The 15,063-nt window shown below is 33.2% G+C and overlaps 1 protein-coding gene across 2 annotated transcripts in view; it reads left to right on the top strand.

The window, feature by feature from the left end:
- The window catches only part of KIF18A (kinesin family member 18A), an 80,245-nt gene extending 65,400 nt beyond the window's left edge, over positions 1 to 14,845 (top strand). For both annotated transcript variants that reach the window (XM_042906634.1, XM_042906635.1), the window contains exons 15-18: positions 4,640 to 5,078; positions 5,861 to 5,968; positions 11,884 to 11,993; positions 14,185 to 14,845. In XM_042906634.1, the coding sequence (XP_042762568.1) occupies positions 4,640 to 5,078; positions 5,861 to 5,968; positions 11,884 to 11,993; positions 14,185 to 14,267 (740 nt within the window). In that variant the 3' untranslated portion in view covers positions 14,268 to 14,845. The remainder of the gene's footprint in view (positions 1 to 4,639; positions 5,079 to 5,860; positions 5,969 to 11,883; positions 11,994 to 14,184) is intronic.
- The last annotated feature ends 218 nt before the right edge of the window (positions 14,846 to 15,063 follow it).

Below are 15,063 nucleotides of genomic sequence, written 5' to 3'. Positions count from 1 at the left end.
GAGCTGTAGCAATAGCTATGTTACTGATTTCTCTGTTTCCTCTCTCACCCATTCATATTGTTATCTACACATTAAACAAGGCAATCTTTTTTTAAAACATAAATCATATCACCTCATATCCATGTTTAAAATAATCCTCCACAGATAGCCCTTTGCACTTAGAATATCTCATTTTATCTCATTCATAAGCCCTAACATTGGCTGGCCCCTTTTGAACTCTCTGGCCTCTTCTTATTTCTGTTTTCCCTCTGACTCACTACACTTCAATCACATTAGTCTTCTTTCTTTTCCTTGAGCTCAACAAATTTATTGTTGCCATCGGGTCTTTGCACTTGCTATTTCCTCTGCTTCTTTCCCATATCTTCGTAGGGCTGACTCCTTCCCAGCCGTTCACGTCGCATCCCATCTCCCATCTTTAGAATCACCTTCCCTGGCCATCTAATTAACACCCTTCCTATCTCCCATCGCTCTCTATTACGTTTCTATGTTTTATTGAATTTAAATGAATTTGTCATGATTATCTTAATTAAGATAATTTACTTTTCTTCCCTCTCTCCCCAGAAATGTAAGTTATTAAATGTCTTGTTTACTGCTAGATTCTCAAAACCTAAAAAAGGTCTGGAACATGGTGGGTGCTTAATACTGGGTGGATGAACAAACAGTGACTTCTCTTTATGCGGATACAGTCCTCTTAGTTATTTCTCTTGTACCATAGCTGACGAAAACTTTTTTTTTTCTTTTGTAATTAAAATAAACATTGATACTAGATTGGAAATAATAGTAGTGACTTCTTTTAGGTGTCTTGACATGGTTACTGTTATTATCTGGAAATGAATTTCAACATATTCATTTATATCCCATGGATCATAATTGTTTCAGAGCAGTAGAAATGCAGTATACTTACAATGTGTTGAAGAGCTAGAGTCCCAAAACTGCTATTTCTAGACCGTAAGATACATTGCTACCTACTGCCTCCTATACTTAAATATATGATGATGCCAGTTGGTTTGCGGGATGGAAATGCCCAGGAGAGAAGACATGCTGTCCTTCCAAGGGGCTACCAATCATTTTTATCCCACTTTTTAAGAGCCTATAACAATGCATTTTTAATTTGCTATCCTCTCCTGTGTGACACCATGTTCCTGAGGTATTTTATTGACTATTATCATCTGTTAGAGTCCCTTGTTCTGCAAGTCTGTAACTGCATGATTCCTTTTCTCATTTTATGAAGCTTTTTTTAAAGGAATTATAATCTGCCTCCAGGTTCCTTCTTTATCATTTCCACTCTGTAGGCCCAAGAATTACAGAATCTTGTTAGATAGTATTTTCCCAGTCTGAATCAGGGGAAACTACAACTGCCCCAAGCCTTGTCTTCTGGAAAGTTACTGTACATCCTCTAATGGAAAAGTACAGCAAATCTCTTTTATAGACATAGACCTAGCATACCCAATGGTTCTTAAAGCCTATTAAAATGTACAGTGTCCCTAACCTAACAAGTCTCCAGTTTGCCACGCCCACTTAATATACTTCACTTTATCACCTAAAGGAGAATAATTGTTTATCATATAATTGTATTTATATATTATGGAAATCATATTCAATCAAATGTCAGTTTACTGTGTTCTTTTAGTTTTCATGGATTAAATGGAGACATAAACTCTTTATCAAGTAACAGTAGATTGACTGTTGAATTTCTATGTAAGCCTCTAAATCTTGTTTTTAGTCTGGTTATCTCCTGTGCCTTTCTGAGCAACTAGTCAGCCTAAGTAGTCCTGAAATGACCATCTATTTTCTGCTCCCTTTTTATTATTGTATGTATTTAATAATTGAAAGGATAAATATAAAAGAACCCTCTAGATTTGTGTTTTGCATGTATGCTGTAGGTTTGTAGCATCTCTTCTTCTAGGCACAGGAAAACCATGGTATGTGAATCTACATTAACTACCACATCTCCATGTTTCTCCTTGAAGTTACCATATCTTTCTTTCCAAGAGAGCAGAATTATGGCTAAAGATGTGTCATAATGACATTGCTGTTGATTTCACTGACAAACTGTTAGTCTGATGATATCAAAATTTGATGTTGGCTGTATGTTTAAATTATCCCAGAGAACAGGTGGATATTTCTTCAGTGTCTTATGGAAGACCCCTGTTTTCATGTTCTTTACAAGCAGTAGGGTAAAAGTGGTCCACCATCATGGGAATTTGCCCAGTGCCACTCCAGAGATTATCCCTTTCTAGATACTATGTACAAGAAAAATAGTGACTCTGGATAATCCTTATCTCTTGAGATTTCATGTTCCATTGTGTTTTAAGTTTTACAATATTGTTATGAAGCCTGCATTTTTAAAGAACACTTAGTTGTGTATGCTTTACCAACACTTTGGGTTTATATTACAGTTTACTATCAGCTTTGGTAAACTGGTTATCTGATAAACTAAAAATGAGACATTGTTTGAAATGTGTTCTTTTTGTGATAACTGTGTATAAGGTATTAATGGAAAGTAAATTATAACTTTCTCTGTAAAAGTAGTAGTGCTAACAGTTGGATCATATTTACATTTCTAGAGCCTTTCTTTGAACCTTAAGTATTTTATAGATCTTACCTAATCCTAGAAAACTCCCTGTACATGAAGGTAGTATTCCCCCCCCGCCACCAGCCTTTTTTAGGGGGTATTAATGCCCACACTGCTTAAGTGAGTTGCCCAAGGTCACTCAGTGAGTTGTTGCTGAAGCCAGAAATAGAATCCAAGTCTCCTGACTCCCAATTCAGCTCTCTATCCTTGATATAGTTTTCTATCCTCTATATACCCCTGCTGCCTCTCATGGGAAAAGAAGTTAATCTTCCAGCTATTAATAGCCACCAAATTGGTGGTAGCAGCACAGTGGAGAAAAGTAACTGTCTTTACACTGCAGCATTAGTATAAAAATATCTGGTAATGGAAAATTTGACAAATGTCATGTTAAAGGGAGTGGAAAATTATTTTAAGATCTGGATCTCATTTATCTAGTTCTCAGAAAAGTAAAATTCCTTAGTAGAACAGGGATCATATTTTTCTTCCTGTTTTTAAATTGTCTTTCCTAGAGGGTAATTGTCAACCTCGCCATAGCAGAGCCTATTGTCAACTAACATAGTAAGAATAATGCATGTACTGATTATTATAAGTGATTATTATAAGTGTATTTTCTAACTGGGTTGAAAGCTTGAATTGCTTTATTGAAATATGTAACACTTATGCAGCTTTCAGTGTTATTTAAGTTAGTATTATATCATAAAGCAAATATAGCATTAGTTGGGAATCTTACTGCACGATTTGAAAACATGGGCAGAAATACACATTGTAGTTTCCTGACAATACACCTCCAGCAAAGTTGCTTCATGTCAGGCACCTGAAGTTCACCGTGAATGAAACTGGCAAAGCAGCGGAAAGTTAATTAAGAAAGACAAGATTAGCACACTGGAGCTGATGAAGTGTATTGTTATGTATTCAATCAATTCATTATTGTATATATTTTAAAAAGGTATTTGAGAGGTAAATATTAAGCCTGTCTAGATTGTGGGAATTCAAACTTAAGTTCAAACAAAACAATTTGTCTCTTAATTTTGGAACAAGAAACAGGAATTTCCTTACTAATAATCTCTGGATATCATGTTTCTGTTTAAAGATCACTAAAAGCCTTTAGTCAGAAGAATGACATCAACATTATGTTTCAAGTTTAAGTGTGAGAGAGAAAGGATTGGTGGAGGTTCGAAAATGCAAGGAAACAGTAAGAGTTAGTTATTTGGGACCCAGGTGACTGAGAAAGTAGTGGCGAGAGGATAATTACAAGAGTGTAGAATAAGACTAGAGGTCAAGTACAGATCTTTAGGGAAATATATATGTTTACTGGATGAAGGAAAAAGAAGGTAATAGATGTTGGAGAGGGAAATCATTTTGAAAAGCTACAGAAGTTGTAGGATAGAGCTAAGAAAAGTTCATTAAACTTGACGACCTCTTGACATTTAGGAGACTTACTTGTACAGAGTGATAAGGAAGGGCCATGTAAGAGTATTCTGACCTCTTCAAATTATGTTCATTTATCTTAAGGTACTAATCTAATTTTCAAAAACTGATGAATTATGTATGGTATAGGAAACAAATGATCAGAACGCTTTATTAACCATCATATCTGAGATAGTAACAGATTTAATTCTTTCATTCACTTGGGATTTTATCGGTTATTGCCATTCTTGTTAATTTAGACTAGACTGCCACCCAATTAAAAAATAACTGGTGATATTTTATAATCTCTAAGTTATTAAGTTATTAATCTCTGTGTGTACGATTATTGAGTACTTTTTTGTTATCTTAAACATAAATCAAACATAAAATCTAAATTCTGCTATCTCTAAGAATTAGGGTTGGTATTAGCCATTTATTATTTATTTTCTGTTCCAGAATCTCTTTATAATGAGTTCATTAACATTATTTAAAGTTATTAGCAATAAACTATGTTTTTTCTTTCCAACTTTCTTTTAAATTTTAATCAGTTGGCAGAAAATGTACTTTATTATTGGTGGTGATGTTGTTTAACTGATATGGTTATTGGAAAACTATTTAGGTGACATTATTGAGCTTCTTTTTAATTTTATTGAATAGGTACATCTTCAAGTGAATCTAATCTGTTTAAAATCCTTCCACAAAAAAGAACCCGAAGAAAATTAATGCCTTCTCCCTTGAACACAAAACATCCCCAAAAGTCTACACTGTCTGAAAGTTTGCAGCTCAATGATTCTCTCAGCAAAGAACTTCAACCTATTGTGTATACACCAGAAGACTGTAGAAAAACTCAAAATTCATCTATAGTGACCTTACTACAACCATCATCACATTCTACAAGTTTTCAGACCATCAGCTCAAATGTAAACAGTGATAATTCTCTGAAAATGTTATGTGAAGCAGGTATTCCTCTCAGCAGGAAGAAAGAATATGGACAGGAAGATTTGGACTCTACATTTACTATATGTGAAGACACCAGGAGCTTAAAGAGTAAATTACCTGAACAAGAATCACTATCAAACAATAACATTTTACAAAGGTACAAAAAAGAGTATTTACCAGTTCTTCTTTTGTTTGTGTTTTTATTTCATTTTGTTTTGTTTACATAGTCTTTAAACCGTAGCTTTTTTTTCTTCTTTAGTTATATTTAAGGTCTATTTCATGAGTCAAGTATGCTATCTTGATTACAAAAGTCAGTGTTTTACCTTCATTAAATCTTGTTTTTATAAATATTAATCCACTAACACAATATTTTAAAGTCTTTAATTTGATATCTTACTTGATTGACCCTCAGTAGACTAGAAGAAACCTTAAGGTATATTTAGTTTGTCCTACCTACTCCAAAGTTAGATGATACAAGCCATCATCAGAGGATTACTGTGTTTACTTTTATTTATTAATATGTTCACTAAAGAAAATCTCACATTTTTTATTCACATTCGGTGAACCTCAGCTTACCCTGAATCATCATATATCTAAGGTATGGCTGACTACATGTCATCCAAGCAAACAGCCTTCTCACTTCTTCTCAGTTCATGTCCTGTACACTTCATCTGTTTAATCACAAGTAATCCAAATATGGGAAGAATGATACCTTCACCTTTCTATGCTGTTGGGATGCAGAAATCTCTTGAGAGCAACTCTTTCTATGAGATAAAAAAGAAGAAAACCCTAGGGCAAGCAAGAGAGGCTTTATAGTCTACAAAAATATTTTTCTTTGTATATGCATACAAAATAATATTCTAATTATGAAAGTGTATGTTCATTTTTCTCCATAGTACAAATCAAAAGTACTCATTTTATTTTTTATTTAATATGCAGGCTTGCCTCTTCTTCATTTTCAACTAAACATTCTCTGCCTATACCAAGCATAGTACCATCCTACATGGCAATGACTGCGGCTGCCAAAAGGAAACGGAAGTTAACAAGGTACAATTAAACATAAACTGACTCAGTATTTACATAAGATCATCTTTATACTTTGTTTCCTATAGTTGCTTTTTATTTCATGTGATTAAACTGTGAATTATTACATATTTAATGTTTCTTTACTTTGGAGAAAGAGAATGTATGTGAGCAGGGGAGGGGCAGAGAGAGAGAGGGAGACAGAATCTGAAGCAGGCTCCACATTTTCCACACAAAGTTGATATGAGGGACTTAAACTCACAAATCATGAGATCATGACCAACCTGAGCCAAAGTTGGATGCTCAACCAACTGAGCCACCCAAACGCCCCTGTGAATTCATATTTAAACGTATATATAATTAATTGTTCTGAATGCAGCACTGGATTTATATTATCAAAAGCAGATCTTGATAAATCCCAAGTATTTCACTTGCTATTTACATAAAGTATTCTATATCTCAGATAATTAAAAATAAGTTGAAAAGTCTTCTGGCCTTCAAAAATGTCATTTAATTTTAACTTTTCTTCTGGTGACAACTTGTACTCATTTGGTATTTTTCTTTTTATACATTAATTAATTGCTTCAGTCCTAAAATATGTATTTTGATATATGACTAAATGTATTTTGATATATGACTAAAATGTAATGAGCAAAGAGACTTCTATTTCTGGCTATGACAATGTAGCTTATATCAGACCGAGCCCACCCATCAACAAGTTATAAAAGCTGATAAAATACAACCAACGGCTGCTTTAAAGGCACTGGAGAACAACCAACGTAGCCAAGACTTGAAGGTTTAAGATGCAGAGGAAAAGAAGACAAGCTATAGAGAGTCAAACCTTCTCTGCCTCTTTTTTCCATTTAGCATTTGCCAAGCATCAAGTGTAGAGGCCAAGCACAAAATGGAAGACTCCAGCTACCAGCAGTCTCACTGAGCTAAGGAAATAAAATAGTTCTGTATGTAGCTTTTGCCCTCAAGATGTTTGCCAAGTTCTGAATTCTGTGGCATAAGAGGCCAAGAAATAAAGCTGAAAGAAGCAGAAGTATTAAGTAGAGTTTTGACATTCTCATGCGGCTGGGACACAAAAACTGTACCGGGATCCATCAAGAAGAAAAGGTGCTGTTAAACCTTCAGGATTTTATTTGAGACTCTTGAAGGCCTGTGCTGTAGGAGTAGGGCAAACTGGAGATAGACCAGTTCTTGAAAGCCTGAAACAGACCTTACAACAACTTAGTCTCTTTTTGGATCAGAGTGATCTAACTCTGTCCTGCCTGCTTGCCAGAAGAAATTAATTTCTGGAGAAGTATACCTAGAGCATATACAGGTTTTTGGTTTGTTTGTTTTACATGTTTAGCACTTAAGCAAAAATCACCAAGTATGCCAGGAGACAGGACCAAATTACTGAAAACTGAAGATCCATAAGTGATACAGATATTAAAATTATCAGGTAGAGACTTTAAAAATTTAACTGTGATTGGGGCGCCTGGGTGGCGCAGTCGGTTAAGCGTCCCGACTTCAGCCAGGTCACGATCTCGCGGTCCGTGAGTTCGAGCCCCGCGTCAGGCTCTGGGCTGATGGCTCGGAGCCTGGAGCCTGTTTCCGATTCTGTGTCTCCCTCTCTCTCTGCCCCTCCCCCGTTCATGCTCTGTCTCTCTCTGTCCCAAAAATAAATAAAAAACGTTGAAAAAAAATTTTAAAAAAAAAAAAAATTTAACTGTGATTAAGTTCAACAAAACAGTGACAATTTCCGAAAGAACTATATTGTATTAAAATGAATCAAATGAATATTCTAGAACTGAAAAATGAAAATCTACTGAATTTAAGAATAAATAAGTAATAAAAAAAATTTTTTTAATAGATTAGACACAGCAGAAGAGAGTTTAGTGAACTGGAAGACAGATTGACAGAAAACTATCTAAACCAATGTGCAAAAGGATAAGATAGAAAATATGGAACAGAGTGAAAAAGACATATGGGACACAATTAGATCTAACATGTGTGTATTTTGAGTCCCAGAAAGAAATGAGAAAAAGAATGGGGAAAACAGTGTTTGAGGAGATACTGGCTAATAATTCTCCCAAACTGACAAAAGATAACTAATCACAGATTCAAGAAGCACTGCAAACCACAAACAGCATTAATACTACAAGAAACATACCTAGTTACATAGCAATAAAACAACTAAAAATCAAAGACAAGGAAAAAATCTTAAATATACTGAATTATAGGACACAAAGTCCATTTTGTAGTCTTTATATCTCACGACACTGAATGCAATGACAAGATTGTAGTAAATGGTTATATTATGACTCAATTGCTTTATCTCTTTTTCTTTGACATGTGATTATGAGGAAGAGTATAAGATCCTAAGATAGGATAACTCTTTTTAAGTTTACTGTTTTCCACCATGAACCTCTTATCATCTGGGCTAGTGTAAACAAATTTACAAATAGTCTGTTTGTGCCACATAGAGTATTACCTCATTAGCATATTTAAGATCTGTCCTTTTCCCTTCCAAAGTATAGCAGAACCTTGGAACATAGATTTAAGATTCATGGATTGATTTTTCTAGAATGTCTTTATCCATAACGTTTAAATTTCTGTATTTTGCTGTGGCACAAATTTGAATGATGCAGTTTGTCTGGCTCCTGTATGAGTATCAATCATTTAATGAGTGAGCCTAGCTAACCATCACGTTTCATCCATCTTATCACTAATTTTCATTGCGTCAATTGTGTTATTCTTTCTGCTAATTAGTGTTGGAATTTTTGGTTCTTGTGGTTCTTCACTGATAGCATGCTCTTTTGTGTTAACTAAGATGTAGCAAAAGTTTATAGCTAATTATCATTTCAAAATGTTTGCATCATTATCAAAATCAAATGAGTTTTCAAGAAATGTCCAGGTATGAAAATTATATTTAGAGTGGTTTTAGATGAATTAAAGAGCTTCCACATGAGCAGCTAATATTGCGAAATAATATTAAAGGACATATGAAGAAAGTAAGATTTCTCATAGCCTATTAATTGCTCTATTACATTCCCTCTGGTACCAATAATTAGATCCTGCCATTAACTAAGGTTAAAAGAGATTAATGCTAGAAATGTACATAATTACTTTTTTTTTTTTTTAATCTTCCTTTTCCCCAATTAAGCCTACATGAGTTTGAGAGTAATAAACTCTGGTATTTTCCACTTAGCATATTTTCCATTTTATGTACATATTTAGGTGTGTATGTGTATTCTAATGTGGTTTCTAAAAATGAAGAAGGGAAGGCTCCATTTGTATAGTTATTTTAATTATTTTGTACCAGTTTTTCTCTCTGAAAAAAAAAAATTACAGTCCAAAAAGCACTGGATATTCTAAAAACTTATGAAACTCAACTTCTTAGTTACTGCTTAAATTGAGAATATGAAATTTTTAATCATTTCAGATTATTTAATACCACTATAGCACACTGATTTAACTATAAATCAACCTATCAAATGTAATATATACATATGTAAAATTGTACTTATAAATTACACTAATCAGAGTTTTGGAGGTTTGTTTGCTTTGTCTTTATTTGGTTAGTTGGTTTTTTTCTTTGTTTCACAATCTAGCTTAGCACCCAGAAATGAGTCTCACATTCATAATACATTTTTGGTTTGTTTTGAAAGACATCTAGGGGTGCCTGGGTGGCCCAGTTGGTTAAGCGTCCAACTCTAGATCTTGGCTCAGGTCATGATCTCACAGTTTGTGGGCTCGAGCCTGCGTCGTACTCTGCGCGGACAGCACAAAGCCTACTTGGAATCCTCTCTCGCTCTCTCTCTCTTTCCCTCCCCTGCCCTCTGTTTCTCAAAAAAAAAAAAAAATAAACCATAATAAAATTCTGAAAGGCATCTAATGAGTCCAACTAGAAACTATCTCAACTGAAAGAATATGAAATGCATTATGTTAACATAATGCAGAAACATACTACTTTTATAAGGGACAGGGGTTAAATCTTTACTTTCATTAATAGTTGTAACAGTATATTTGACACATAACCAGAAGAGTTATTAAATTTCTTCTCAATATAGTCTTTAAGATAATTTGAATTTTCACTCATACCAATTTTAAGTCTTTTTATTTTGTGATCCAACGTAAATCTAAAATAAATTTATAACATGAATGTTATACATTTCGTTAGTGGACTGTTTTATCTAAATCCTAAAAAACTGTTTGCAGGTATTTTATTTATATATAAATATATAACTTATTTTTTATTTCATTCCTCGAAATATGAAGATTCTTTCAGATAGATTTATTCGAAAGCCTAATTTTCAAGTAAAAACAATTTATGAGTAAAAACAGAGGTCCTAGAACCAAAGTGAAAAATCGTACCACATAATAATAAAGGTAATTTTAAGATAAATTGTTAGGAAAACTAACTCTTATCAAAAGTAACCCATGACATTGATCTCTATACTTGAAATAACCAAATGACCAAAAAAGAATTTTTGCCTTAGACAGCGGATACATATATTATCCAAAAAGGGCAGTTAGTACCCCAAACAGAATTATAGTAACTTAGTTTATTTAGCACCATTTAGAAATGGAGAATTTCTACAACCAAATTTGTTTGCTTTCATAATACTAGTACTTTTTTGTTAGCATTCTGAGTAGATATAACTTATATTCTTGAACAGAGTAGGCAAAATTACATTTGGAGTACCATAATTACTTTTCTCACAGGCTCTAGAAAAATTGAGGTACATAGGTTGATTTATTTTTGCCAGCACTCAGTGTGCTCATGCCTGTTTTTCTTTCCTATCATGGTAAGTTGCCATTTCTGACCACTGTCAGTTACCATACAACTGATCCATCTTCTCCCTATTCCACAAACACACCCACATCAGTTTACTATTTGGTTAGAGCAAGCTGTTGCCATAACAGGGAAGCCCCCAAGTGTTAATGCAACCCACATTCAAATTAGTATCAACTTGTAAAATGGCATATGATATCTTTTTTAATCAGCAACTCCCTAAATTAGCTTATTTGAATCAGTATGAAGGGGGGATGTTTATCCTTCACTGGATCCCAACCCTGCCTGTTAAAACTTGATCCTCTTTGGATTAAGAAGGATTGGATTGCTATTTTTCAGGACCCAGATCAAACTCCTCTTATCCACAATCTTTCAGTTGTTTTGTTTTTTCTACTTTTAAAATCAGGAACCTACAGCTCCTTGTAGTTTAAAAACCTACAGCACTGTTTTTTGCTTTACCTTGTATTATTTTGTGTATTTGTCTTATTTGTCCCCCACTCCCCATAAATTCATTATGTAAGTTTTCAGGACAGGGGTTATTAATGCCTAACTTATTTGTATATCCTGTAACATGAGGCCATAGTAGTAGGTGTTTAGTCATAATATGTCACCTCAAATTGAGTTAGAAATTTGACCCTTTAAAATTTTTTTAAGACAAAACAAATGAAAATAGGCCATTCTTTTCATTTCAGTTTCTATAATTGTAGTAATCAGAGAGAGATTCTCAGTCTATTACCATGCTTCGATATAAAAACAAGGTTTCCAAAAATCTCACTTGTTTATATTCTCCAGATTAAGGTTCATGCTCCAAATGTATAATATGAACTTGGTTTTTAACCTCTTGCAGGGTGTTCTTTATCTCTACACTTGGAATAATAGAGTTTGCTTATATACTAGCAGGGCACTCTGAAAATATTTTGTTACAGACTTGTTTACATATACCTACAGTCATAATCTCCAACTTGAGTAAACATCATTAAAATCACTACATTTCCCTATGGGCCAAAAATGTGTTTAGTACCTCCAATTTTATGGAATTTTGCAACCTGTTTTATGATTTCACTTTCTCTTTAATCTTTTTTGCATGTAGAATATGTATTAGAATTCTAAATATAAAAATGCTTTACTAAAATAATTTTTTTTTTCCCTCAAGTTCTGCATCAAATACTTCATTAACTGTGGAGGTAAATTCTGGATTTGCCAAACGTGTTCGACAAGATAATGCAAGTGATAAGCACTTACAAGAAAACAGACCAACAGCAGGTATGTCTCAGCTCTTAATTTGAGATTTAATAACATGATTGCCAAACATATGTATAGTACATTTTTTTTTTACAGTGTTCTCATAAGAATCTCCTTTTATCTACCCATTACATTTACTACATGATAAGTGTGACTTTCCATGTTACAGGTAAGAAAATTTAAGACACAAAATAGAAAACACTTACCTGAAATCACACAGATATTTCATGGTGGAGCCAGACTTCTAACTCAGTATTCTTTACACCCATACTGCAGAAGAATTCATAAATAATTTAAGTAATAATTGAAATAATTAGCTAAATGTATTATTTAATAAGTTAATGATTAACTGTATTTTACAGTTGAAATTTATTAGCTTATTATTTTTAATAATTTGGCCTCTGAATCATTAGTGTAATTATTGCCAGGCTTCAATCTGTATCTAGTTATAGTCATATTGTAAACCACATTAGCAAGTTGCAAAAGATGCTGATGGAGACCGCTACATCTTCTCAATTGCATATGGCAGTGACATGAATCTGTAGTAACAAAACCACATCTTTGGTAAAAGTAGAGGTAGTAGCACAAACCAGCATCTGGGCGTTGGTGTCCAGACCTTTGTCTCTCTGACACTGTAATTCATAAGACTTCATTTAGGAAGTATTTCTTTACTATGCACTGACTATATGCTAGGTTCTGTGACAGATAGCAAGATCTTTAAGACCCAGTTTGGTTTCTTCCCTAAAGTAACTTGTAATTATGGTGCTTGGAATTTAAAGGGGTTTCATGAGATAATGAGGGTTTCTAAGAATAACATGAAAACTTTTTTTTTCCCTGTCAATCCTCTTTATTAGAGTAATACAAAATCTCTCAATAGCTTTGCCGAACTGTATCGATAAATCCTTACTTATTGTGGTAGCCAGTGGCATCCTTAAGTTCAGTGGAAATGTCTTTAATGAAAATTTTAAAAATCAAAAAAGTCCTGAAATGTAAAATTTACTACAATTATTTGGTTAGCATGCCAAACTTAATAATGTTTAAAAATGTGTATGTGCAGTTGGTATAGATATATATTGCCCCATTGGTCTCCTGAAAAATTTCCCCAGGAAATCATAATTTACAACTAAATAATTTATGATATTTCTCAAATAGAGATTTGGTTTTCCTAATGTGCTTATTTCCTAAGAGTGGTATAAAAATGCATTAAATATCTCATGTATAAAGAGAGGTGAATTAAAAAATTCTACAGAGAAGAATGTAGGAGTTGATACTAAACTGCAGTGCTTGCCAGAGCAAAGAGGAGCTAAAGCTAAGTTAAAAGATTATGTGTTATTAAGGATAATGGAGTACTTAGAAAGAAGTATTGGTTTAAGGGGCAGTAATAGTTTATGTGTATTAGGATAGCCAAGTGAAAATGCCCAAATACACATGAGAAATTACTAGAAAAGTAAGAGAGAACTAGAGCTGCCTTTCCTAGAATATTTTTATCTGAGTTTTCCAACTAACAATGTACAAATAAAAAAAAACAAAGGAACATCAGTGGGAAAGAAGGTAACTGCTATTTACTGAGAAATAAGAGTGTCAAGAGACTAAGTGCCCCTGAAACTAAAACCTAATGTGACCAGGAAAATGGATAAGAGATTAGGCTGATCTGTAAATAAGTCAGTGGCACTGTTTTTAACGGCTTGGTTGAGCAGTCATGGTGAAGGCTTATGAAGAACCAGAGGAATGGACATTTGAGAGGTGGCAGGAAAAGGAATAAGGGCTATGGGATCAGGATTAGCACTTAGGGAAGTACTAGATGCAAATTATACTCTTAAATAGGAAAAATATGAAAGTTTAAAAGTCTTAGGGAAGTAATCCCAAAGAATGAGGGGAAAAAATGATGCAAAAAAGAAAGAGAGCAATGCTTGTAGAATAGTTGAAAAAGAACAAAAGTAAATGTAGTGGTTTATTCAGTGATATTACTTGATACCTGTCAAACTCAGTTGACAACATGGAGAAATGATTTCCTATTTTTAAATGAATGTTGTTAATGTTTCTTTCATGTCATGTTTTAAATCATGTTAGTTAACAACTATGAATTTTAAAAATAAATTTTTCTTATTTGGTTATAATTTTTAACAAATTTTTATACGTTGAATGAAAAGTGAAAATTATTTTTGAATGATACTTTTACCATATTTATATGTCTTTTTTTTTTCCTTTCTAGACTATAAAAGAAACATCCATAAAGTAAAGGCAAACATGGTTAGAAAATTTGGAAGAAGTATTTCAAAAGGAAGTCTAAGATAAGTCACTTCAAAATCAAGGAAAACGAAATTGACATGTCTCCTTTTAAAAAGATTTGTTGCCAGTCCCCTTTCAGGAACTTATTTAAAACCTTTGAAAGAAGACCATCTTAAATAAAGCTCAGTTTACCCTAATTACTTTAACAAGCAGAAGATGAAGTTCTTTCTGTTTTATTCTTTTGTATTCTAAACAAATATGAAATTTCAACAGAAAAAGTTATGGTTTAATAAAGTTACTAACATATTTGTTACCTTTTGAGATCCTTAAGTCAGCATGGTGGCAGATCAGTGTTACTGTGCTACAACAAGTTGATTAGGACATTTTAGAAAATAATAGTGAGTTACGTTATCCTTACTGTTTGTTTTAAAATAAGGAGAATTTAGAAGTGATAAAATTATGGCACAGGATATGTTTAGTCTTACATTATTTTAATCACATGTGACTTTACTTTCCAAAAATACTTTGATGTACAAATGTACATATATGTGCCCATAAAGTTGTTGTAAAGATTATTTAAGTAGTCTTCATGAATAAAATACTAATATTGTTCCTTGCTACTCGGTATATTAAAGATGTAGATTTTACAATGTTGGCTTTTCTGTCTTATTACCACCCCTTACACACTTTAAACTATCATTTTGTGTAACATGTGAATTTTGTAGATTTGTATTTCAATTTAGATCAAGGTATATGGCAGTAGCACCAAGTCTGAAAATAATCCGTAGATTCCTTAATGATAGTGAGACAATGTTTTTAATCATTCCTTCTCCTATAGGAAATATATGGAGCTGCAATTAAT

The sequence above is a fragment of the Panthera leo genome, chromosome D1 (assembly GCF_018350215.1).
Source record: "Panthera leo isolate Ple1 chromosome D1, P.leo_Ple1_pat1.1, whole genome shotgun sequence".
Lineage (NCBI taxonomy): Eukaryota > Metazoa > Chordata > Mammalia > Carnivora > Felidae > Panthera > Panthera leo.
This window is presented reverse-complemented; position numbering and strand designations above follow the sequence as displayed.